General features: G+C 44.6%; 1 protein-coding gene across 1 annotated transcript in view; it reads right to left on the reverse strand.

Moving 5' to 3' along the window:
• trpv4 (transient receptor potential cation channel, subfamily V, member 4) overlaps positions 1–24,454 on the reverse strand; it is a 124,264-nt gene that overhangs the window by 21,600 nt on the left and 78,210 nt on the right. Inside the window, exons 6-7 of the mRNA XM_041202774.1 lie at positions 5,345–5,643; positions 4,374–4,553 (exon numbers count right to left, since the gene is read on the reverse strand). Of these exons, the coding sequence (XP_041058708.1) occupies positions 4,374–4,553; positions 5,345–5,643 (479 nt within the window). The remainder of the gene's footprint in view (positions 1–4,373; positions 4,554–5,344; positions 5,644–24,454) is intronic.

Here is a 24,454-nt window from a genome sequence, read left to right on the forward strand (position 1 = left end):
TTGCATTTATATAGCATCTTGAACATAGCAAATTTCACAAGGCACATGACGGAGAATTATCAAACAAAATATGACACTGAATCACATGAGGAGATGCTAGGTCAGACAAAGAGGTAGGTTTTAAGGAGCTTCTTAAAGGAGGAAAGAGAGGTAGAAAGGCGGAGAGGTTTAAGGTAAGGAATTTTGGAGCTTACGAACATCTCCACCATCAAGCTCTGCTGAGAGAGCAGAAAACATAATCACCATAAGTTATCCTCAAGACAATGGCACCGCCTGGTAACAGTAATACAGCTTGACGTGATCTACTGACTTTCATGAAGACTGCAGCCCTTTATGTTGAAAGAGTTTATTCAGACCACCACTTCATTGAATAATACTTTGTGGACGTGTGTCTCGCTGCTGATTTCACCTCAGTCCTGATTGAGGAGCTAAATGTTTTACTCATGTGCTTTTGGCACTGAGCCTCACCTTCCAGGAGACGACCGTGCATGTTTGACCACGATTTTCCACCCATTTTAAAATGGTGCAATTGGGAAATATTTCCAACTGCCTGCTCCCAGTGAGGACCCTCACCTGTCTGGAGCACACAGCGAGAAACTAGGTGTTGTGGCTACACATAAGCTCACAGGTCCTCCAGGTTTTATTGGCCAATATGTGCCCAACAGGTAAGGCTCTGCACCAGAAGGATGCAAGTGGGTTTACCCATTGGAGTAAAAGGAGTGTCATTGGCAAGGGTTGGATATCAAATTGGGATATGAAAATCCTCAACAAATGGAACATAAAAGTCACAGGCAGGTTCTTAGCTGTGATTTTTTTTTTTCCCCAGAATTGTCATTTAAATTGTGATTTTCAGAACCAGTTTTTCTGGTCAATAGTTCCTCCCCTTACGGTTGAGAGTTCCGCTAGGAGCTGCACTGGGACTGAAGCATTGAAGCTGGTTCCCCTGGCTGGGAACTCAGTAGTGGGCACTGCTGGCACTGAAGAAGAGCAATTGTGACTGAAGTGAGACAAGTCCCAGGCTTTTAGGGCGGAAAGGAATCAGGCACTTTAGGGAGGTGGGTGAGGGGGTTGAGGGCCAGGCAGGGAAACACAAGTGAGGAGTAACATCTTGGGGGGAGCTGGGGTGCCCCTGATGCAAATGGCACACCTCCTGAAGGGCGTAGCGCCCCCTCCTTCCTTCCCACCTTCTAACCAGTTGTGTTAATAAAATGGCCTTCTCACTCACACCCACCTGCCCAACATACTGGCAGTGGAGGCTGATTGAGGGCCTTATGTGGGCAATAATTAGCCCTTTAAGGGCAGGTGGGTTAGTGGGCACCTTCCCATGCAACTATCCCGCACCCGGTATTTTGGAAACCAGGTTGGGGATTGGCACGGAAGTGGTGGGCTACACACCCGACATATTTTACATGTTCCTGCTTGTTGAAAACACATCCGGCGGGGGGCTGGGGGTGGGAGTGGGGGGGTGGGGGGGGGGGGGGGGGGGGGGGTGAAAACCATCCCAAAGAGGAGGTATTAGGCTGGATGTACTTAAAGCTGATAAGTCACCAGGAACAGATGGGATGCATCCAAGGATTCGAGGGGAGTAAGTTTGGAAATTGTAGAGGCACTGGTCATAATCTTCCAATCCTCCTTAGATACAAGGGTGGGACCAGAGGTCTGAACTGCAAATGTCACGCTCTTGCTCAAAAAAGGCTGTAAGGATAAATCCAGCAACTACAGGCCAGTCAGTTTAACCTGCATGGGGAAAAACCTTTTAAAAACAATAACCCTGTAAAAGTATTAATGGTCACTTGGACAAATGTGCATTGATTAAGGAAAACTAGCATGGATTTATTAAAGGAAAATCGTGTTTAACTAATTTGGTTGAGTTGTTTGATGGGGTGGCTGAGAGGGCTGATGAGGGTAATGTTGTTGATGTGATGTACATGGATTTTCAAAAGTTGTTTGGTAAAGTTCCACATAATAGGCTTGCCAGCAAAGTTCAAACCTATGGCATTAAAGGGAGAGCAGAAACAGAGACCCTGGAGCTATGTGTGCACAGATTATTGAAGGTAGCAGGACAGGTTGAGAAAGTGGTTAGGAAGGCATACGGATCCTGGGTTTTATAAATAGAAGCATAGAGTATAAAAGCAAGAAAATTATGACGAATCTTTATCAACTGTAGGATAAGCTCCAATTGAAGAATTGGATGGAATCTGATGCTCTCCCCCCTGGTGGGTTTAGTGGCTGGTGAGGCATTTAACAGGCGGGAAGGTGGCAGATGGGGACACCACCACCTTCCCGCCTCCACCCGATTAAGTCTGTGGCAGGAAGGCCTGTGGACAGCCTTCTGGCCCCGCTGTCAATTGTGGTCCTTAAGTGGGAAATTAATGTCTCACATCCCACTGCCGCTGATATTAAGCCAGCAAGGGCAGGGGGCTCACCAAGCAGGTAGCATGACAAGCAAATCTATGCAGGGTTGCTCACGGGCTCCCTGAGGGTGGGTTCCTTGGCCAAAGTCAATTGGTGCTTGATCACAGGACCTGGCATTGGGAAGTGGGGGGAGCTGCTAAAAGCCACCTCCCTTGCCTTCCCACAAGATTCCTATCAGTGTCCATATCTAGGCATCGCACTTTGAGAAGGATGTGAAGGCATTAGACAGAGTACAGAAAAGACTAGAAAGGACATAGGAGAATGGCTCCAGAGATGAGGGACTTCAGTTTCGTGGGTAGATTGGAGAAGCTGGATATGTTTTCCTTAGAAAAGAGAACATTGAGAGGTGATTCGATAAAGGAGTTCAAAATCATGAAGGGTCTAGACAGAGCAGATGAAGAGAAACTGTTCCCATTGGCGAAAAGGTCAAGAGTGAGAGGACTAACGGCAACATGTGGATAAACTTTTTTACACTGCGAGTGGTTAGGATCTGGAATGGAATTCACCGCCTTAGAGTATGGGTCAGGCAGGTTCAATCGAGGCTTTTAAAAGGGAATCGATAAACACCTGCAGGGAAGGAAAATTGCAGGGCTTTGGGAACAGGGATGGCCAGCAGGACAAGCAGAGTAGAACTTGTAGAAAGCTGGCACAGATATGACAGGTCAAATGGCCTCCTTCTGTGCTGTGACCATTCTACAATTCTGTGATCTCTTATGTTGACACCTCCCTGTGTATCCCCTGGAAATGCACTGCCCCACAGGAAAGGGGCAGCCACACAATTTCCTTTCAGATGGAGTTTTTGACTTGACCAAGGTGGAGAATAGAACATTTTTCCACTCTTTGGCTCCAGTGTCAGCATCAAGCAGTCCCATGTTGGGTATGGCCCAATTAAAGAAAGAAAAACTTGAATTTGGAGAGCAGTTTTCATTCCTTAGGATACTCAAGAGCACGTTATAAACAATGAAGTACTTGCGTAATGTAGCCACTGTTGTAATGTAGGAAACCTACATGGCAAGCTCCCACAAACAGCATTCTGAAAGTGTTCAGAGAAAGCGTTTTTTAACAATATTGATTGAGGGATAAATTATGGCCAGGACACCGGGGAGAACTCCCTTGCTCTTCTTCAGGATAGAGTTATGGGATCTTTTACATGCACCTGAGAGGGCCTCACTTTAACGTATCACCCAAACAATTGCATCTCCAACAATGCAGATGGAGATCAAAGTTCTACTCTGCCCCAACAACGTGGATTAACCCAAAAATTTCCAAGAGTCTACTCACTGCATCAGTGACACATTTTGGACTGTCGAATTGGTACCACTATGCATTAACTATGGGATGTTTAATGTTGTATGGAAACAGAAGCCCCGGCAAGCCCTAAAAATATCATTTTGTGTGTCAAAACCTCCCTGCCTGTAATTATTGGGTTCCTGTGAAGGCTTCGTGAGCTCAGTCAGTGAGGAGCTGAGCCCTGTTGATCAGGATGGTTCCAGGTTCGTTTCAAGTGTTGAATTTTCTGCTTTCTGCTACAGCAGCAATAAAAGAACAACAACTGACATCTGGTTTAGAAAAGCGAAAAGAAGCCATGGATCCCACTCTCCATTGCAATGCAGTGATTTCCTTAGCAGGGAGGTCAATAGCCAGGGGGCCATAGATTTCTAATGATTGATAGAATGATTAGAGGGGAGTTGAGGCCAAGTTTTCTCATCCAGAAGGCAGTGAGGGTCTTGAACTCGCTGACTGAAAGTTTAGTGGAGGTAGAAATCCTCACTGCCTTGAAAAAATACTTGGATATGGAATCGAAGTACAGGGTTACAGACCAAGAGGTGGAAAGTTGGATTGTGTGTGTGTGTGTGTGTGTGTGTGGTGGTATTGGAGGAAACTAAGCACACATAGAACCATACCACAATAAGAAATCAACACTTACAGGAGAGAGGGGAGGAAATTGGCTCAATTACCTCTATTTTTCCATTGTAGACCAGGATCTCCAGCAGCGACACCTCCTCACCACACGTGTCTATCGCTGAGAGGTCATAAAGCGAGGAGTACACTGGCCCATATGCCCAGTCTCGAAATTTGCGGGAAAGGTGACGAGCACTTTCATCCTTTATCTCTCTCCTGATTATGTGCTGAAATACCTGTTAGGAATAGGAGGCTGGGACATTAAACACTGTAGATTCAATAACAATTAAATAAAAGGAAGTCCAAAAGATTTTGTAAAGTTTGTGTTGTTATGTAAACTTACTGTGGTGTTCCCCCCAGGATGCCCAAAGGCAATTAACAAACAAAGACATACTGTTGAAGTGTTATCACTGTTATAATGTAGGAAATGCAGCAGCCAATTTGTGCACAGCAAGCTCCCACAACCAGTGATGCAATAATGATATTAGCCGAAGGAAAAATATTGGACTATAAACCAGGAAGGGCTTTCCTGCTCTTTCAATAATGCCACCAGATCTTTTACATCCACCTGAGAGGTCAGATGAGGCTTTGGTTTAATAGCACATCCGAACGACAGCATTGGAATGGGACATGAACCCACAGCCTTCAGACTCGGAGGCAACATTGCTACCACTGAGCCGCAGTCAGTACAGACACAGACACGGCTGAAGCTTTGAAGTGATGTGCCTGAACTGACTTTTGTTTATCCAACCAAAAGAAAAGTGGGGTCAGGCCACAATTTAGTTATGTCTGGCTGCACGTTATATCACAAAGACTCTCCCCCCACCACTGGGTAAATCCAATGTCCCACCTGCACTTTTATTTAGATCGTGCAGACAGATTGGGTCCTTTCCATAGGCTTTTATACAACTGCCAGCTCAGCACAAGCCATTCTCTTCACCCCGCTTGGTTTCAGATAGATATTTAGGGAAACTCATACATGAGATAATCTTAAACAACCGCCTTAAGGAAGAATCTATTCATTTACCCCGATCTTGCCAAGCTTTGCTGCCATCTTGAGCGGCGACAGCCCATCATTGTTTAAAATGGCCTCCAGGCTGCAGTCTGGGTACATCTTGGCACATTTGATGAGGAACAAGTCATACATTTTAGTCGAAAACTTGGTATTCTCCCTGGTGTTATCAGCAATGGCGACCAAAGCATGCAGCACGGTGTTTCCCCGTGAATCCTGCCTCCGTAGGTCTGCGATCTTATCTGGGTTCTCAGTGAGGTAGTTAACGATGTCAGGCTGGTTAGTGCAGGCAGCCAGCGAGAGGGGTAATTCACCTGAGGAGATAAAAGTTACTGAATGTCGATTAACGCAGAAACATAATCAATTCAATTTTGAGGGAGAGGGACTGATGAGTTTTTCAGGGGGTCTAATGATTTTTTTTGGGGGGGGGGGTCTGTTGATTCTTTCACGGGGTTGGTGAGTTTTTGTGGAGATTCTGATGAGTTGTTTTTGGGTGGAGGGATTCTGATATTTTTTGGGGGGTTCTGACGCCTTCAGCACTGATTCGTCAAAGACTTTTCCATTTTGGCCACTCCCAGGCCAAGTGCAGCAAAGATTAGTTAGCAGAACAAAGTTCATTTTAATCTTTCAACTTGAAGTCCATTTCTCACAACATCCATTCTCATAACCTCTGTTGAGGAAATTCAGGCTTCAGACTATCCAGTGAGTCCAGCTGGAAAGTGGCATGTGAGTGGACATCAGGGGTTGAAAACCTTGGATTGCCATTCTGTTGACCACCCGCCCTCCAGCACTGACCCTGCCAGTGCTTGCAATATCAGTCGGAGGGCTCTACTTTTCCATATGGCAAGTGCAAGGGTCACTATGGCTGCATCTCAGGCTCACGAAGCTGGAAGGGTTTGTCCATGTGCCTCCTCCCGACCAGTCCCTCCTTTCCTCCACCCCCTCCTCATGTAAAGAACAGGACTATCTCTTTGGCAGTATAGGGTCCGGACTCTATCAGTGGGACCTACATGGTCATTTGGCTGAGGTATGGAAGGACAGCATATGGTCATGTTGCTGTCATTCAGTGTGCACCCTTGTCTTTGGAGAATGGGAGCTTAAAGAACTGTGCTTATCAGCTGAAAAAGGGAACAAATATTATTATGTAAAATCCACAGAGAGGGATCTGTGAATTAATCACTTAATTGCCCTCACCAAAGTAAAAAAAAAAATCAAACTAACAACAATCTAGCTAAGCTTCAATAAATACATTATTCAGGAATAATTCCAATCCATTCAAAGGATCCTAGTAAAAGTCCCAATCCCTCATGCACAATCCAGATTCAAGAGCGATATTTCCTGGCAAACATAATGGGGGATACAGCTACAGAGAAATGTTTATGATATAGGAATATGTAAGGAAAATAATCACCTTGATCCCAGGCATGTTAGTCGAGGCTCCTCCTCGCTCTAACTTAAAGAAATTCTCCCTATTTTTCCACATACCAAAAATAATTTCTTTATTTTTGTCGATATTTTTGTTTGGTCATCCAAGCTGCCTCTATTTTATTGAATGTGGATGAAAAGGTAATCTGGAGGCAGCTTGTTCCATGCTCCTAATTCTACAGCCTCACCAACAGGGACACCCCCAGACCTGGAGCAGGGTGAGACTTCTAGCTGCCAGTCTGACCCCAGAGTGACTCCACCCCATTTTATTTGGCGTGGCTAGATTATATATTCAGAACTAATGGTATTCTCAAGCTGCAGATCAACTCCGCTATGTCATTCACTGCAGTCACTTAAAAGGGTAGGCCATGAACTGGGGAAAATGTCTCAAGAAATCTTTGATGAGCAGAGACTATCAGTGGCAGATGAGCGTGACAAAACAAAACTTCTTAAAGGTTTCCATCTTTCATATTGCATGGCTCCCACCTCAAAAGACAGTGAAAACCTCTCCAATACAGGGCTCCTGAACTTTCACATAAAGGGTTGATCAGTTAGGGCTGAGGTGAGGATTCATCTTCACTCAGAGGATTGTGAATATTTGGAATTCTGTACCCCGAAGAGCTTCGGATGCTCAATTGACGAGTACATTCAAGATAGAGATTGATAGACTTTAAGGTACAATCCTAAAGGAAACAAGATATGGGGATAGTATGAGGTAGAAGAGCCATAATCTTATTAACTGATGAAGCAGGCTTAAAGGACCAAATGGCCTGTTCCTGCACCTATTTCTTATGTTATGTGCTAGTGCTGCCTTTCAGATAGCTACTAGGTGGAATATAACTACAATCTGACACCCTGCATTTTACTTTCCCTCCATGGCGAAGCATCAGATCCCCCACAGCAATGTCATTTAGGCAGAGAGCGGAGGATCAATTCCTAGAATCACAGTGCTGTGCAACGACGCTCTAAGTCCCATGTTGCATCGCATTACGTTTTATTCAAAGCAGCCATGCATGTGGTGACCGATACTGCAACATAGGAGTCTATACCAGACATGGAGATGGCTGAGGGAAGTGTGTTAATTATTTACAGTTAATTATAGAACATCATATCACCCACTAGCTTCAATCTACTCTGATCTGTGGAGCTGTGCTAGATATCAAATTAACAATCTGTTATTTACCCCATTAAGTTAATACTACAATTCTCATCTCTGATTAGGATAATGGAGCAGGAAGCAGTTGCTAAGAGACAGATCTTAAAAGAAGATATCGAAAGTACCAAAGCATTTAGTCATTTACCATAATAAACACAAGTTGAATTCCCTTATAAAAAAAATTCTGAGTGCCCACTGACCCCAAATTTATCACACGCACCATATAAACAATGCAAACTTCATAAGCTACAGTGTACTAGAAGGGCAATGGGCCATTCTCACACACACTGAAAAACATGTGTGTGCATCTTGTTACATAACACTGACAGGAAATCTGTCTTCACACAATCCATGTGTGGAATAAACTTGCAGCCAGAGTCATGGAAGTAGTAACAATGGAATCAATAGGATGGTGCAATGGAGAGAGTTTAGGATATTTCTGGAAAGTTGAACTTGGGTGGGTTGGATGGCCTTTCTGGTCCATGGTTATCTTCTGACATAACACATGTTACACCACACCAGCTTCTCTCCATCATACAAATGTGTAGACAAACACAGAGCTCTGGTTGAGGTATCGCATCCCTCTTATCAAAAGAGGTCTTTTGTTAGTTTCAGTACCATGAGCCTAATAGTAGAAATGATCATGGCCAATATGCATTTGCTGATTAAAGCTGCTGGAAACTAGACAGCATTGATAAAGTTGAAAAGTGCCAGAAATTCCCAGGTTTCTAAATTATATTTTTATTATATTGAAAGGAAATACCTGGCGACACCCCAGGAACAGTAACAAGAATAAAAAAAAACTTTTTTAGTAGTGTGTCTGTGCAGTGCCAGGGTTTCTGTACCTGGAGGCAACTCCAACAGTAAACTTGCCAGACACAAGGTCAGCCACTAGGAAACCTTAAAAAAAAAGACCTGGTATTCCCAGTAGCTGTTTTTTTTCGCAAAACTATGCAATTTCTGTATGGGCTAAAGCCAACAACACAAGACCTGCACTTCAGGAGTAGATGATCATGGCAGCGCACATAACAACGGTCACAAAGACATCTCCTTATAACCATCTCACTCAGGACTGTGTGTGTCTCAGAGCCGTGGGTGTGGGGCGTTGTGTCAGGTTTATGTGCAAGGACAGCTATGAGAGGTTGGGCATTTGTGTGTCATGAGGCTGGAGGAGTAAAGTAGATATTTTTATTTTTATATCATTATTTTTACAAATTACAAATGGAAATTAGTTTAGCATTTAGAAAGAAATCGTTTAAGCTCAAACATTTTTTTGTAAATTGCTTCCTTATCAATCAGCCACTTTAATCAGTTTTCTAATTAGCTAATGGAAACTCACCAGTTCTCTCCTGAACATGCCTCCCAGTGAAAGAAGATCTGGTCCATCATTATAACTTACTATATAATAGGCTTGCTAGTAAAAGTTAAGCCCAGGCATCAAAGGGGCAGTGGCAGCATGGATACGAAAATGGCTAAGAGACAAAAAGCAGAAAAGGTGCCGGGACAAGTTGATAAGGTTGTGAAAAAAAGAAGCATAAATCAAGGAAAGGAGAGCAGGAGCAAGGAAGTTATGCTACAGCCTTTATAAATCACTGGTTAGCCCACAGCTGGAGTATTGAGTTCAATTCTGGGAGCCACATTTTAGGAAGGATGTCAAAGCCTCGGAGAGGGTGCAGATGAGATTTACTAGCATTATAACTGGAACAGTGGACTTCAGTTACACTGAGAGAGACAAGAGCAGCTGGGACTGTTCTTCTTAGAACAAGGAGAGGTTTAAGAGAAGTGTTTGAAATTATGAAAGCTTTTGATAAATAAGGAGGAACTGAGGGTTGGTAACCCTCACTGATTTAAGATTAATTGTCAAAAGAACTAGGGGGAACAATAAGGAGAATTTTTTTCTGTAGCCAGTTGTCATAACCTGGAATGGTTGAAGCAGATTCAATAATAATTTTCAAAAAGGAAATGGATATAGGGAAAGATGAAGAGCTGAGGGGAGAGGAGAGGGGAGTAAGATGAATTGGATAGCTCCTTCAAAGAGCTGGCCCAGCCACTATGGGCTGAATGAATACTCTCCATTTGTGGTATATGATTCTTTCATATTATTTATATTTATATTTATGATTTAGCTTGGTTTAGACTCTTCACTAATGGCAAAATGTAAAACATCATCATCATATGTATTATCACCAGGGAACCCCTCTCATTAGACCAAAGGCACAGTTTACTTACCCTAATTCCCCACTCCCACCCCAACCCTCACCTGCCCACAGCAAGATGTTGGGGTCTGTGTTTTGCTGCTTCAAGGCTCAATGAGATCTAAAATGAGATTTAGAATCACTTTGATCTAAATTCACAAGCCACTGTTCATTTCCCCTACACTCTCACAGCACGCAATTCATCCCAGGCAGGCATGGGGTTGTCATCTCTTTGGTTTAGAACCAGTCCAGTTTTAGAATAGGGTGTCCAGAGAGGAGTGGCTATCACCTTGCACCGAAGCTCCACCCTTCTTGCTTGGGCTTCCGAACTGGGCATCCTCAGAAATGTAGTGCGTACCTAGTTAGGGAATCATTCTTCATAGCGGAGGAGCATCAGGGGAAGCCAAGCCACACCCCATCTTTACAGTACCACCTGCCATATTTCAGTAAGTTTAAATATGCCAAAGCCACTTTGAGAAGCTACGGAGAGGAGGTACATGTGTGAGGTAAGTGGCTAAGCGATAAGATGGCAAGTGGGTGGGTGAGGGGTCAGGGTGGCGGGTGGGTGGGTGAGGGGTTAGGGCAGTGGGTAAGTGGGTGACGGGGTAGGGAGGCGGGTAGATGGGTTGAGGGAGTAGTCGGGTTGGTGTGGTGGAGGGGGGAGCCAGGAGGTCGGGAGGGGGTCCCATGGGGAGTTGGGGGTCAGTTGAATAGTTACCTAGGAGTTAGAACTGATTTTAATCCTTCTAAATTTTCCTGGTAAGTAAGTCGGAACCATCCGAAGTCTCCGACTTTAACTCAGCGTTTCAGACACAGGGGAATTGCGCAACGGAAGTCCAAAGTTCCTGTGCAATTCCCATGTAGTCCGTGTGTGGGGATGTCTGAGGCGCCTCCCAGCGCATCTTCAGGGATACCTCCGGGGTTCAACCATCTGAAGATCAGAGGTTCTGGGCCAATATTAGATCAGCATTCTTCTAGCAAGGAACCTTGCTTGATAGGACTGCATATTAGGGCAAGCACAAACTCATAGCCCTATGATTTTAATTAAAATGAATGGAAAGAAAATCGTATGGAGCATGTCCACTATTTCCTGACATATTTTCCTAGCAGCCAAGACACATGGCAGAAGCCTGGATTCAAAATCTCCACTGTGAAAATTGATGATATATAAGACAAGTTGTTTTTTTCGCTTACCACTGTGTCTCAAGGTGCATAAATGTTCGGTTTTATGGTTACTACAAAGGTTTTCAGTATGTCACAGAATCACAGAATTGTTACAGAGCAGAAGAAAGCCATTCAGCCCATCGAGTCTGCACCTGCTCTCCGAATGAGCAACTCCCTCAGTGCCATTGCTCCAGTAACCCTGCACATTCTTCCTTTTCACATAATGATCTAATTCCTCTTTGAATGCCTCAATTGAACCTGCCTCCACCACACACTCACGTAGTCCATTCCAGGCCTTAACCACTTGCTGCATGAAAAAGTTTTTCCTCATGTTGCATTTGCTTGATCCTCCTTGATCCTTTTACAAGTGGGAACAGTTTCTCCCTGTCTTCTCTGTCCAGGCCCCTTCATGATTTTGAACACCTCTATCACATCTCCTCTCAGCTTTCTCTTCTCCAAGGAAAACAATCCTTACTTCTCCAATCTATGAATCTAACTGAAGTTCCTCATCCCTGGAACCAATCTCATGAATCTTTTCTGCATATCTTCATATATCAGAACTTAAGCTTTGATCCCATCCCTTAAACTGACTGTAATCCCTGCCTGGTATCCAGTTATGGACTTGGAAAAAGGTGGCAAACATTTGTTAGAGGACACTGACTCCACTGATTCGTAGGCAGCGGTAAAAATGGTGCAAGATCCAGCAGAGATGTTACTTGAGGAAGTCTTGAGTCCTGATGGTGAAACTCTCACTTTGGAAGGGGTCCTAATCATGAGGCCACTTCTAATGGAACAGAACAGCTGTCCTGATGCAGCATGTCTGCAGTTGTGACTTTTATGCAAATGATCCAAATGAGTACTGGGCAGTATTTAGCCCAGATAATGGGGCTTAATTAAGACAAAATCTAAAACAAGAGGTGATCCAGAGAGAACACCACCAAGGAGAGTAATTCTACCGCCCTCACCAGCCCCATCATTCTCATGGTAATAAGCAGAATGGTTTGCTTACTTACTATAGAAGCCTAAAGTGAAAGATCACACAAGAGATTTGCCCTGAAATCCAGGAGGGAATAGCTCTTGAAGACAGAAATATGTCTGATATATTCGATATATGTCCAATTAAGTAAGGATGTTGTATAACTTAAAGGGAAACTGTGAGGTTATAGCATTCTGTGAAATTGCTCAATTTGTTGGTGTTCCGAGATTTAGAACTTAAAAAAACATGGCCCATGTAAAGATCATTTAACTTTACCCCTTCCACAGAATGTGAGCAATCTACTTTGTTGTGAACTCGGCCCAATCCAATTTAATCTGCTGAGGATAAGTTCTCCTGAAATAATTACCGATTTCTGGACGCAGTCAAGTAAAACTTCACAATATCCATCCATCCATCTCCAGATTTCCCACAACCGAACCCTGGCCAACTGCCTCCCATACATAAGATCATCACAGCACCATCAGGTAGAATCACAGAATGGGACAACATAGAAAGAGGACATTTGGCCCATCAAGTCTGCATCCCATGAAGTAACTGAGGATCTCAGTTTATTCCTATCTCCATTCCCAGTGGAATTCAATCCAGCTCCTTTTTGAAACAGCCAATTGGCTCAGCTTCAATTGCTTTTGCAGAGAGCCTGTTCCACATATATTAACGTAAGGGGAGAAAAGCTTCTTCTAGTTGCTGCTCTCATTTCTTAGTTTTAAACCTGTCACCCCCACCCTCCTAGTTCGTTGCTCAAAGTAGTTTGTCTAAGTCAGAGGTTCTCAAACCTTTTGGCCTGTGGGACACAGTGCAAAAGACCCCATGGATTACCTACCAGTCCTACCTCACGTATTTTCACTTGCTATCACAAAATACTTCATCATAATTAATAGGAACGCATGGGAAACTATAAGTATTTCACTGCTTCTTTGTTACTAAATGTAATAAATCTGTGCAATAATCTTTAATTAAATATAAGTAAATTATTAATTCATGCCAGAAACAAAAGTACAGCACAGGCATTTTCATATTAAAAACATTAATATAGGATGCTTATTTGAAACATTCAATATGTGTTACAAAATGATTACAATAATCTTCTGAGAAATTAATACTCATCTTACATCTGCAATTTCACCTCCATCTCCAGGTACCATGCCCTAAGAGAGCATTGGCGGCCATGGAGTTCCATTGGATCGGTCCATGATTACGCTTGGCAAAGTTCTGCAGTGGTTTGCTGCCATTGTCTTCTACAGTACAGCTGACCAGGAAACTCTCCCCCTCTCACCACCTGCCATCAGGTGTATTGGAAGGCTTTACAGGCTGATAATCAACCCGTTTAGCCTCATTATGAATGCACCTTCTGTGGTCATCTGGTCCTGAAGTCAGACTTGATCCTAGAGTTTCTAGCTCCGAGGCAGGATCACAGGATCTCCTATAACTCCCTAATCAAACAAAATCAACAGTAACACAGATACTGCTTATTAAACTACATTGTTGATGCTCATCTTTATGACAATCGTGCCAAGGACACAGGGAGCTGGTCTGATTTTGTAAGGTGACCTGAGTGGTGAGGACGGCCTGTTCTCTAATAAGGCCTTGGCTTTGATGTTACATGTCAGTGACTTGTGTTCTGAACCAGCCCACAGACCACCTGGAGGAACCTGGTGACCACCAGTGGTTCGGAGACCACACCCGGAGAGCCACTGGTCCAGTTCAAATATCAGTTATTGAAGAGTTATCACACTATTCCTGAAGTGGTTTCTGAAAATTCAACAACAGATAAAGATTTTATGGAGAGAATTGCATTTCTGCTCAGGATCCAGAGTTAGATAGTGTTCGCAGGAGGCGTTTTTCACTTTGCAGTTGGGCCAGATAAAAAGCTAAACGACTGGGGCACAAGAGACAATATTATGCCCTGACTAAAAAATTAGCAAGGCTTTCCTAGCAGGTCTACCCTCATCCTCATGACCAGCTCGGCAAATTCAGTGGAAGAAGGAGGACTAAATAAACAGAAAGCACAAAAACATTGACTGTCACCAAGCCAACAGCACGGACACAGGGTATGCCAGCCAGGAAGCCACACCCCAAGAAAGGTACTTTCAAAACACACATTGCCTCAGAACTTGAGCAAGAGGAAAACAGCAGTCCTGCTTCCGAGACACTGCTCCTTTCATACACTTTGAGACACAGTCAACTAAGGCTGTGCCATTTCTATGAATAGTCTGTTCTTTTTGATGACTTTATTTTAAGCTGCACTTTCCCTGAAACTGCACCCCCTGCTAAACCAGCAGTAATTTACTACAACTCCCAAACGTGGAATGTTGCTTTTTTTTTTATATTTAAAGATTCTGGCATTCTGGCAATGGCTAAAACAGAGACGGCAAATTAGAACAGTATTGGTAGGGGGCGGCGGCGGGGGGGTGGGGGGTCAAAGAAATAGATGGTAGGTATTCGCTTTTGAAATACTGGTGAGAACCGGCGTGATAAAACATATGTTACTGGCAATGTGATGACATAATATGATATTAGATGAAAAGACACAAAGTGACTCCTAGACAAGCAGGATTCAATACCAAAAGTCGTCAAGAAAGATACACTGAAGTCCTCAAAGCTGTTTGGGAACAGGGCCCAAAATCCATCAACTGGCGTTAAAAGTCCTTCAAAGCAAGTAATATTTCATTTAAATGCCTAAGGTCCCAGTGAGTTTAAAACTACATTTATCTTACAACAAAAACAACTTGGAGCCTTTAACACTATGAAATGTGCTACGGTGCTTCACTGGAGCATCATCAGACAGAACTTGACATATTTAATTTGAATCATTTTTTTAACATGTGCTTAAGAGGGAACTGGATCTAGGTCTTCAATTCCATATAAAATAACAACTATTGGGATTAAATGTGAAATGTGTCGCTGAGCTACATTGGCTCCCGGTTTAACACTAGTTTTAAAATCCGCATTCTTGTTTAAAAGTCCCTCCATGGCCTCTGCCCTCTCTATCTCTGTAACCTCCTCCAGCCTCAGAACCCTCTGTGATATCTGCACTCCTCCTCTCAACAAAGGACAATTGCTGAGTGCTAATGGTCAAAATTATGTGCACATTCAAGTGACTGAATATTTTTCCGTTCTTAATTGCCCTTGGTTGAGGGGCCTATAACCAGGAGGCATAGGTTTAGGGTAAGAGGTAGGAGGTTTAGAGGTAATTTCAGGAGAACTTTTTTCATCCCGAGGTTGAGGGGATCTGGAGCTCACTGCCTGAAAGGGAGGTAGAAACAGAAACCCTCATAATATTTAAAAAGTACTTGAATAGGTATTTGAAATGCTGTAACCTACAAGGACTAAGCTGGAAAGTGGGATTAGGCTGGATGGTTACTTGTCGGCTGGCACGGACGCAATAGGCCGAATGGCTCCTTCTGTGCTTTAAATTACGATGATTCTGGGATTCCTTCTAGTCTCCAAAACATGTTGTATCCATGTAATAGTTCTACCCCTATCACTATCTCAGTGTTCACTACCTCATCTTCTCTCCTAGGCTTTTACATCTAAGTGCAGTCCTACACTACAGGCCTTGGTTTTTGCAGCAAAGAAAATGTGGCTGAGATTCAAGATCATCCAATGGAGTTTAATTTCCCCAATAGTTGATAGGTGTTGTATTAATGGCAAAGGAGGGTGCAGGTTCACACATGCATTTCTCCTCAAATACTTGAAAATAACTGTGTAGCTGAGACTTGAGATATCATACAGAAGTCAAGCAGGGAAGCAGGAAGAACCAATAAAGAGAGCGTGCACATCCCTAAGAAGACAGCTTACCACCATTTCTGGAGGGTTACTAGGGATGGGCAACATAGATAACTCGGAAATGAAAACATTTTTTAAAATTATCTACATCGAGGTCTTAATTCCATACTTAATGAATGCAAGGCGTTGCGTGTTGGAGACAGTGGGATATTGTGATAATGTCACTGGATGAGTAATCCAGAGGCCCAGGCTAATGCTCTGGGAACATTGGTTAGAATCCACTGCAGCTGGTGGAATTTAAATTCAATTAATAATTCTGAAATATGAAGCTAATCTCAGTAATGGTGACCATGACAACCATCAACAATTGTTGTAAAAACCAACCTGGTTCACTAACGTCCTTCGGGGAAAGAAATCATCTGTGCTTACCTGGTCTGGCCTACATGTGGCCCTGGACCCACGGCAATGTAGTTCACTCTTAAATTGCCCCCTGAGATGGCCCAGTAAGCCACTCAGTTCAAGAGCAGTTAAGGGTGGGCAACAAATGCTGGCCTTGCCAATGATACCCAGATCCCATGAAAGAATAAAAAAAAGTCACAGCCTGAGGCCCATTGATGAAAAGTTTCCAAAGGAGCTGCTTCACTCAGGTAAAAGGCAAATGGAGCCAATGGAATTGTCACAAAAGGATGGTGAACTGTTCCTGCATGGAGGTGATGCATGGTTGGTTCAACACAGCACAGAGAGCAGAGGAGGCTTTACTCTGTACATAATCTGCTTTATTTTTCACCGAGACTTCTAGGGTAAAGGTTGGAATGTGACAGTAATTTGGATAGTTCTTTCAAAGAGGCACAAAAAGTCAAATGAACCCCAACTGTGCTGTAAGATTCTTCGATTCTATGAAAGCTTTTGACACTGCCAATGGGTGAAGGAAGTTGGGAAATGGTTCTTTCACCAGCACTCATACTGCTCAAATCAGTAATCTCAATATGATGCATTGATCAAAAACATGTGTACTCTGAGACACCCGTAAAGATGACATTACAGAACCGTACTCTTGTGTCACCATGATCGGGTAATATAGTTTTGACATTAGTGAGTTATGTGAAACCCACCATTGGTGAGCAAAGTTCCATATCTTCCATCATCTCTGAACAAATATATATATTATATATATATATATATAAAAGGCCCTTTTGGGAACCTTCGCAGCATGTAAAAGCCTTGACTAAAAAACACCCTTTTACACACCAAAATCTCTGATATGGCACATGCTGTTTACAGTCCCCTAGTAATTGGAGAAAAGAAATAAACAGTCTATGTCTATAACAAACCACATCTCTGTACACACAGCTCTCTCTAAAACAACCACGCCTCTGTAACACACAACTTCAAAGCACACCTCACTCTATAGAACTCTGAGATATCAGACATTGCAAATGGCTTCCACATACATTGGGAGATAGATGGCACAAAATTCAGATGTGTAGCACCCATTTTTTGGGTGCCACGAGTGGCCAAAATGATGCCTGGGACAAGTCTGGTGCAAGTCGCTCCAGACAATATATTGTTGACGTCGTAAGAGCCCACAGTGAGCATCCATTAGATATATGCAGAGCAGGCAGATCATAGCATCATGTAACGCTGATTGGATGCCATTTTGAACACAATGATCCAGCCAACGCTATAATCACACACAGCTGAACACACATTCAGCAGAAGGAAGGAAGCACATCAGCGCTATTTAAAGGGGTCATCGACTACTTTCAGGTTAGATGCTGATTGATTTTTACTGACTATTGCTACAATTATGCAAGCGTTTCCCACTTTATAGAGTTCTTTAAAGTTGCTAAAGTCTATAGGGGGTGATGTGGTATTGAAACACATGGTCCTGACTTCAAGCACAAACCAGTTGCTCTAAGACGTGGGTGAACTAGTAGGCATTCCTCTTGGAATGGAGCATGACACAGTGAATGAAGAGGTCACACAGAGCGAGACAAGTTGCTAGAAGAGGGAGGAGGAGAAGAGGGAGAAGGACTCTGAACAGGAGGCCATATTTACTCTGAGAGTTCAGAGTGTAATTCTTCTACCTGAACTGCAATAGTGCACCAAACATCTGCGCTTCAGTAATTACATCTTCATTGAGATCTGTCACCTGCTGCAACAATGACAGCAACCTTAGACCAAGGTAAGGATTGCATGATCAGTGCCTGTGAAGGTAACCATGGCAATGAACGTTAATGCATATAGTTTCTTGCAGGCTAAAACTGGAAATACTTCCAACATCTTGCTGTCCACTGCTGCATATTGGAAGAGAACTGACTACATTGCATTCTCTTTTGCCAGATATCAGTAGGTGGAGTGAACACAGTGTTTTTCCCTATGGTGTAGGATACCTCTGAATGCACACACATCACTTTGAGGTTGTTGCATGTTAACTCCAAGATGCACCACAGTCGGAAGGAATTCCGTTCCCTCAATGTCCAGCTGGTGTGTGACCATAGGCAGCGAATTGAACAGGTCAATGCACTGGCAGCAGTCGGGATGTCTTCATTCTGGAGCAGATCACTGTGTCAACTGCATTTAAGCCACCTTGCCAAACCAAAGGGTGGGAACTGGGTAGTAGCGCTATCCTGACATGCTTCATGACTCTGGTGTGAAACCCATGCACAGATACAATGAGAGCCATGCTACCATGAAATGTGATAAGGCCCAACGTTGGCTTGCTGAAAAAGAGATCCTGCTGATTGGACCACTCAGGAGGAGCTGTGCAATACTCGGTAGGGCAGGAGTCAGGATTCGGGAGATGCTGCTGCATCCTGCCCAATCTCAACATCAATGGGGGCACAGCTCGAGCCACCAGCCACACGGCAAGTAGCTGAGCAGCAAGAGAAAAGATGGACAAAGGGAGGAAGCAAACGAGACAACCTCTTCTTGGCTGGGTTGCACGTAAACAACCCATCCAACTGTGATACCAGTGAATGCAACAATACTTCCCCATTCACCAGCAGTCCCACACCATGACCTCCCTCAGTCACAGACCATCATTGCATTCACTTGGCCACAATGCATAAATAAAAACCAACACAACAGAAATCAAAAGTATGCCTTATTGCATTCAAATGTCAACTTATCACCCTTAGTGCCTGCCTTCTATGTGCCTTTGCCTGTCCTAATGCTCCTTATGCAGTATTACAAATAATGGATGCAGGATGGGTGATGGAAGGCAGCTGACTTTAATGGAGGAGACTGCAGATGACCTTGGAGGGTGATCTTGAGCAGCTCTGTATATAGAAGATCTGGCTTTGGACTGCACAATCTCTGCATGGGTGACAGCTGTCTAGACTGGCTGATTAACCAACAACAGCAAAGGCACTGTCAGAATGGCAACACTGGAAAGACAAATGCGGTCATCCTGAGAGTAGGTCTGTGCTCCACAGAGATAGTCACTCCCTCAGGACGCACCTCAACAATCCTAGAAACCAGGAGGACAGATAGCTGCACTCCTGTGATACCCTGAGAGTCCCTGTGAACACCGGTACCCACAGCTATGATGGCAGCAGTTTGAGTTTGCCTGGCAGAATGCTGAGTATCTATGGCACAAGTCTGAGTTTTCAGACATCGGGCAGTTTCTGCTTGTGCTGCAATGGAAACTGAGACATTGGCCATGGTCATTGGTTTCATAATTGTGCTCATTGAGTCGACCACCACTTGGATGCTGGGAGGGATGGGTTCCAAGCTCTGCACAATCCCTGTGCCAAGTTGGTGCTGGACTCCTCCATGCTCCTTGACATTGGCTGCTAATGCAGCAAGAATTTCATTGCACACACCCATCTGCTTCTTCTGTAGCCTGCCACATTGGCAAGCTGACCTGAGTCCTCTGCAGCAGGACTCACGTACAACCTCACCCTAGGGGGATACAGGCATCTGCGCCACCCTTGTCTGCTGCCCTTGTGGCAGACCATGCAGGTTCAGTGCCTTGCCATGTGCAGATCCCACTTGTAAACTATCCTCTAAAATACAGACCAAGTACAAGATCAAGTGACTGTGTTTCTTCATCATCATTGTCTTGCTGCCCAACCAGGTTGTGGTTCTTGGGAAAAGAAAAAGCCCAGGCTGGTTCTGTGGTGAGCGCGGAGATAAGAGCTGCACGCTTACACCATCTGCAGCTTCCAAGTCAGAACAGATTGTGGAATGAAGGGGGAGTGGGATGTGAGAAGGAGGATACCATCAGCTTCTATTTTTTTCAGTCTTGCCGCTGACCACATGATCAGCAATGGCCATTCTACGGATATCGAGCACTGTCTTCTCCATGGTGGGGTAAGTATATGCAGCTACACTTGTCCTCACCAGTTAGCACCTGCTGCCTCTGGCTGTGCACCAGTTTGTTCGGCAACAGAGAGGGAATTGAGTCAGTGAAGTGTGGTGCAATCTGTTTGGGTGAAATGCTGCTGTGGTTGAATAGCTGGCAGTGTGTACAATCCATGAGATGAGATGGTGAAGCTCGCAGCAGTGCCAGGTTTGTGGGTGTGAGGTGAATTTATGAATGTTAAGTATGAGTCCTGATTAATGGAAACTGTTGGTAGGTGAGTGAAGGTGGTGTGATGGTTTGCGCAGTGGCTGAAGCTCCTAGTGCAGTTTGTCAATGTGGCATTGGAAGATTTATTCACTGATCTTGGCCACTCGTGTGAAGTCATTCAAATTTTTGCTGCACTGCATCCAGGTCCTTGAGGCTTGACATGTAGCATTGGCTGCTACAGTTATCTGGTCCCAGTGTCTTCAGAGTTTTTGTCTGGAGGCTCTCACGGGCCCTGAGAAGAGAACATCTCACCTCCTCGACCAAAAACTACAGCACAACGTCAGAAAATCTTGGAGAATGCACTCGGCTAGGTTGTGAAATTACTGAATGTTTCCCAGGTCAGAATCAGCCGTTGAATGACTTCCAGCACCTGCTCCAGCCATAATGCACCTCTCCTCTAAGAGGTGACAGCTGGTTTTTAGGACGCAGGTTAGCTTTAACTGGTGCTAGCCTCTCATGGCTTTGGGCCCCCTTCCGGGGTGTGCAGCCACTCAACAGCATGGTTAGCGCTGGCTGGACACTACAATCTTGGTCATGAGCAGGCAGCATGAATTTGGCGTGCTGTCTACGTTGTAAGCAACGGGAGCGAGTTAATCCTGCATTGCGATCCCCGGGCCCACTTTCGGGGACTATTGACTTTATAAGGCAGCCTGTCTAAAGCATAACTTTCTCCAGGTCTGAAAGCCTTGAAAAGTTCTTTAGAGTGTGCGTCATTTATTAAACAAAAGCTTTGACTGAATCTTACCAGTCCAGATTATTTGTGTGGTAGGAAAGCAAATATATGTTTTGAGCCACATTTTTTTTAAATTTAAAAAAGGTATATTATAGTCAGAATCAGACGGGCATGACATGGGGCTGGAAACAGAGGAGTCTGGAGGCTAGAAAGGCTCAAGTAATTTGTGGGAACTGGATGGGCTTACAGTTTGTGGACAGTAAGGGAGAGGTGTCAGGAGATTGAAGCAGTTAGAATCGATGGGAAGCAGCCACAAAATTGTCTGTAGCTCTATTCAACCTTAAGCTTAACATAATCTCTGTAACCAGTGTCATCTGAAAATCCATGCAGTGGCACCCACTCATTCCATTCTATCCTCCACTTCAGTGGCTCCATTAAAAAAAACTTATTGGGTTACAAACGTGTGTATGAACATACGAACCGGGAGCAGGAGTAGGCCATTCAGCCCCTTGAGCCTGCTCTGCCGTTTGACAAGATCATGGCTGATCTGATTGAGGCCTCAACTCTGCTTTTCTGTTTCCCTCCCCACCATATTCTTTGACTCCTTTGTCAATCAAGATCTGTCTACCTCAGCCTTAAAAGAATTGAACAACGCTGCCTCCACTGCTTCAGGCCTAGCTTCGGCAAAATCCATAACTGTTTATTTATTGTACACTTTCCCAAAGTGCTTACTTAATCTGATAATGGACTATAGTAATTTTCTTACAAACTTGAGCTTAACTCACTGGAGTATAGTTACTCAATTTGTTCCCCCTCATCCTTTTTTCAGCAATGTTTGCCACTCCCAGTTTTTAGCTTTCAGTCCCTCAAGCTTTGAGAGATTGTAACTAATGCACACCTCATTTCCTCTTGCGTCTCCTTTATTGGGTTGAATTTTCCATGCCTGGGTGGCCGGCGTGTTTGGTGGCATGAGCGGACAATATGGCGAAGAGGCCAAAAATCGGTTTCACGACGTCGTGAAACCAGTTTGCAACCGTCCACTCTGCCCGTCAATGGCGGGCCGCATTTCCCGCCGTCAGATGTCGGGAGCTTCATTTTAATCTATCTGCATATCATTATAAGCCCAGCTTGCCGGAATCATCCCCCCATGCTGGATCACCCTGGCACGTCAGTGTGATTGCACGCCAACATGTTTCATAATTGTACATAAGCGACATGCACCTGTGGAGCTGCACTTCGCTCAGGACTTCAAGGTTTGTTTGCCTACCTTGCTTCGAGCAGCACTCGCAGTCATCAGCGCCAGGCTTCACAGACAGCGCCGCATCACTTTTCGAGGAGCTCACAGGCCGGTCTCTAACTACCAGACCAGCCATAAGGCAGGGGGTGGCTTTTCAATGGCTGCAGGGCTAGGACTTGCTTGGAGAAGGGGGAGGAGTGGCCTCAGGCAAGGGAAGACGCTGCAGGGCAAGAGCTGTGCTGGGCAAGGGGGGTATCCCAGGGTGTGTGTAGGAGCACAAGTTGATCTGTGCAAGTGGCTTCAAGATGGTGAAGGCTGAAGAGGCAGCCTCCAGAGGAGATGAAGCCAGATGGAGATGTGAGGGTGCATGTGAGAGAGCGAGTGGTGATGATTCTTCAGCTGGCAGTGAGTGAGATGCCAATGAATGTGTAATGGGCTTGTGAGTGTGAGAGTTTAGAGTGATTAGATGGTTTCACTGGCAGCATGGATGAGATCATTCATCCTCTTTCTACATTGGATGGCCAACCTTTTTATTTTTATTTCACAGGATGTGGGTGTCACTGGCTACGCCAGCATTTATTGCTCATCATTATTTGCCCTTGTTCAGAGGGTATTTAAGAGTCAACCACATTGCTGTGGGTCTGGAGTCACATGTAGGCCATACCAAGGAAGGACGGCAGATTTCCTTGCCTGAGTGAACCAGTTTTACAACAATCAGCAATAGTTTCATGGTCATCATCAGGCTTTTGATTTTAGATTTTTACTGAATTCAAATTCCACCATCTACTGTGGTGGGATTTGAACCCAGGTCCCCAGAGGATTACCCTGGGTCTCTGGAATACTGGTCCAGTACCCAGATAATATGGTCCATAGACAATACCACTATGCCACCACCTCCCCCAGCATTGGCACTGATCACCACTGCTATCGCCTGCCAAGCCGGAGTGGTGAGATTGCTCAACCTCCTGTGGCCAAAGCGGGGGTAGAGGACATCACGTAGGCCTCCACAGCATCCAAAAGGCATTCCAGGGACACTGAATCAGGGGGCTGCAGTCTTCTTGCCTTTCAGCACTGTCTTTTGTGCAGTAGTCCTGGGCTAGGTGTATGCACGGCTGCACTTTAAACATGGTTCTCGGCGCGAGGAAGTGACGAGGTGAAGGTGTGGCAGGAAAGTGAAAGCCCACCCGCCATCGAAACAGTGTGTTTCCCAGGAATGCATGATTAATGAGGCAGGATCAGGAAAAACCGCCATTGAGGCCGGCGGGTAAAACATTCTTTTTCCCACCCTCTACTGCACTTAGTGCAAATCTAGGATGATTCTGCCCATTGTCTCTGGGTAGAAGCCAGCTGGGTCTGGACTCAAACCTGACTCCAGCTGCGATCTTCCTGTTTATGATAATCCTTGGGTAGCAGGGTCACTTGGGACCTCAGTGGGTGGTTGTCCCTGGCCTTTTGTGAGTTTCCCCAGGCCTAGATAAGGGTCCTTAGCTTAGGATTAGGAGCCACGGCCAACGGTGGAAGCAACAAGTTATGGTGGTGATGGCAGAAGAGTAAGAGCCTTGAGGGACAACGGCTGTTTACAGGCGGAGGATCCTTCAGGAAGAGGACTTTTGTGTTTCCGTTGAGCAAAAGGAAGGCAATGAGAATCACCTCAAGTATTATTTTTATAGTCATAATACTGATTAAATTTGAAAATGGGAGGTTCCTATAAGCAACTGATGAGGAAAGTGCAAGACCGTGAAGTGTGGAGAAATGTGGAGAATCTTCCCTGAGGGGCAGATCACTGCTTCAGAGGTTAATCCCTTTGAGTTTATCTGCTTCATTAATCTACAGTCCACCTGGTTCCTCTGCAACTGTATCCTTTTTTTTTCATTCATCCATGGGATGTGGGCTTTGCTGGCTGGGCCAGCATTTATTGCCCATCCCTAATTGCCCTTGAAGGTGGTGGTGAGCTGCCTTCTTGAACTGCTGCAGTC

The sequence above is a fragment of the Carcharodon carcharias genome, chromosome 13 (assembly GCF_017639515.1).
Source record: "Carcharodon carcharias isolate sCarCar2 chromosome 13, sCarCar2.pri, whole genome shotgun sequence".
Lineage (NCBI taxonomy): Eukaryota > Metazoa > Chordata > Chondrichthyes > Lamniformes > Lamnidae > Carcharodon > Carcharodon carcharias.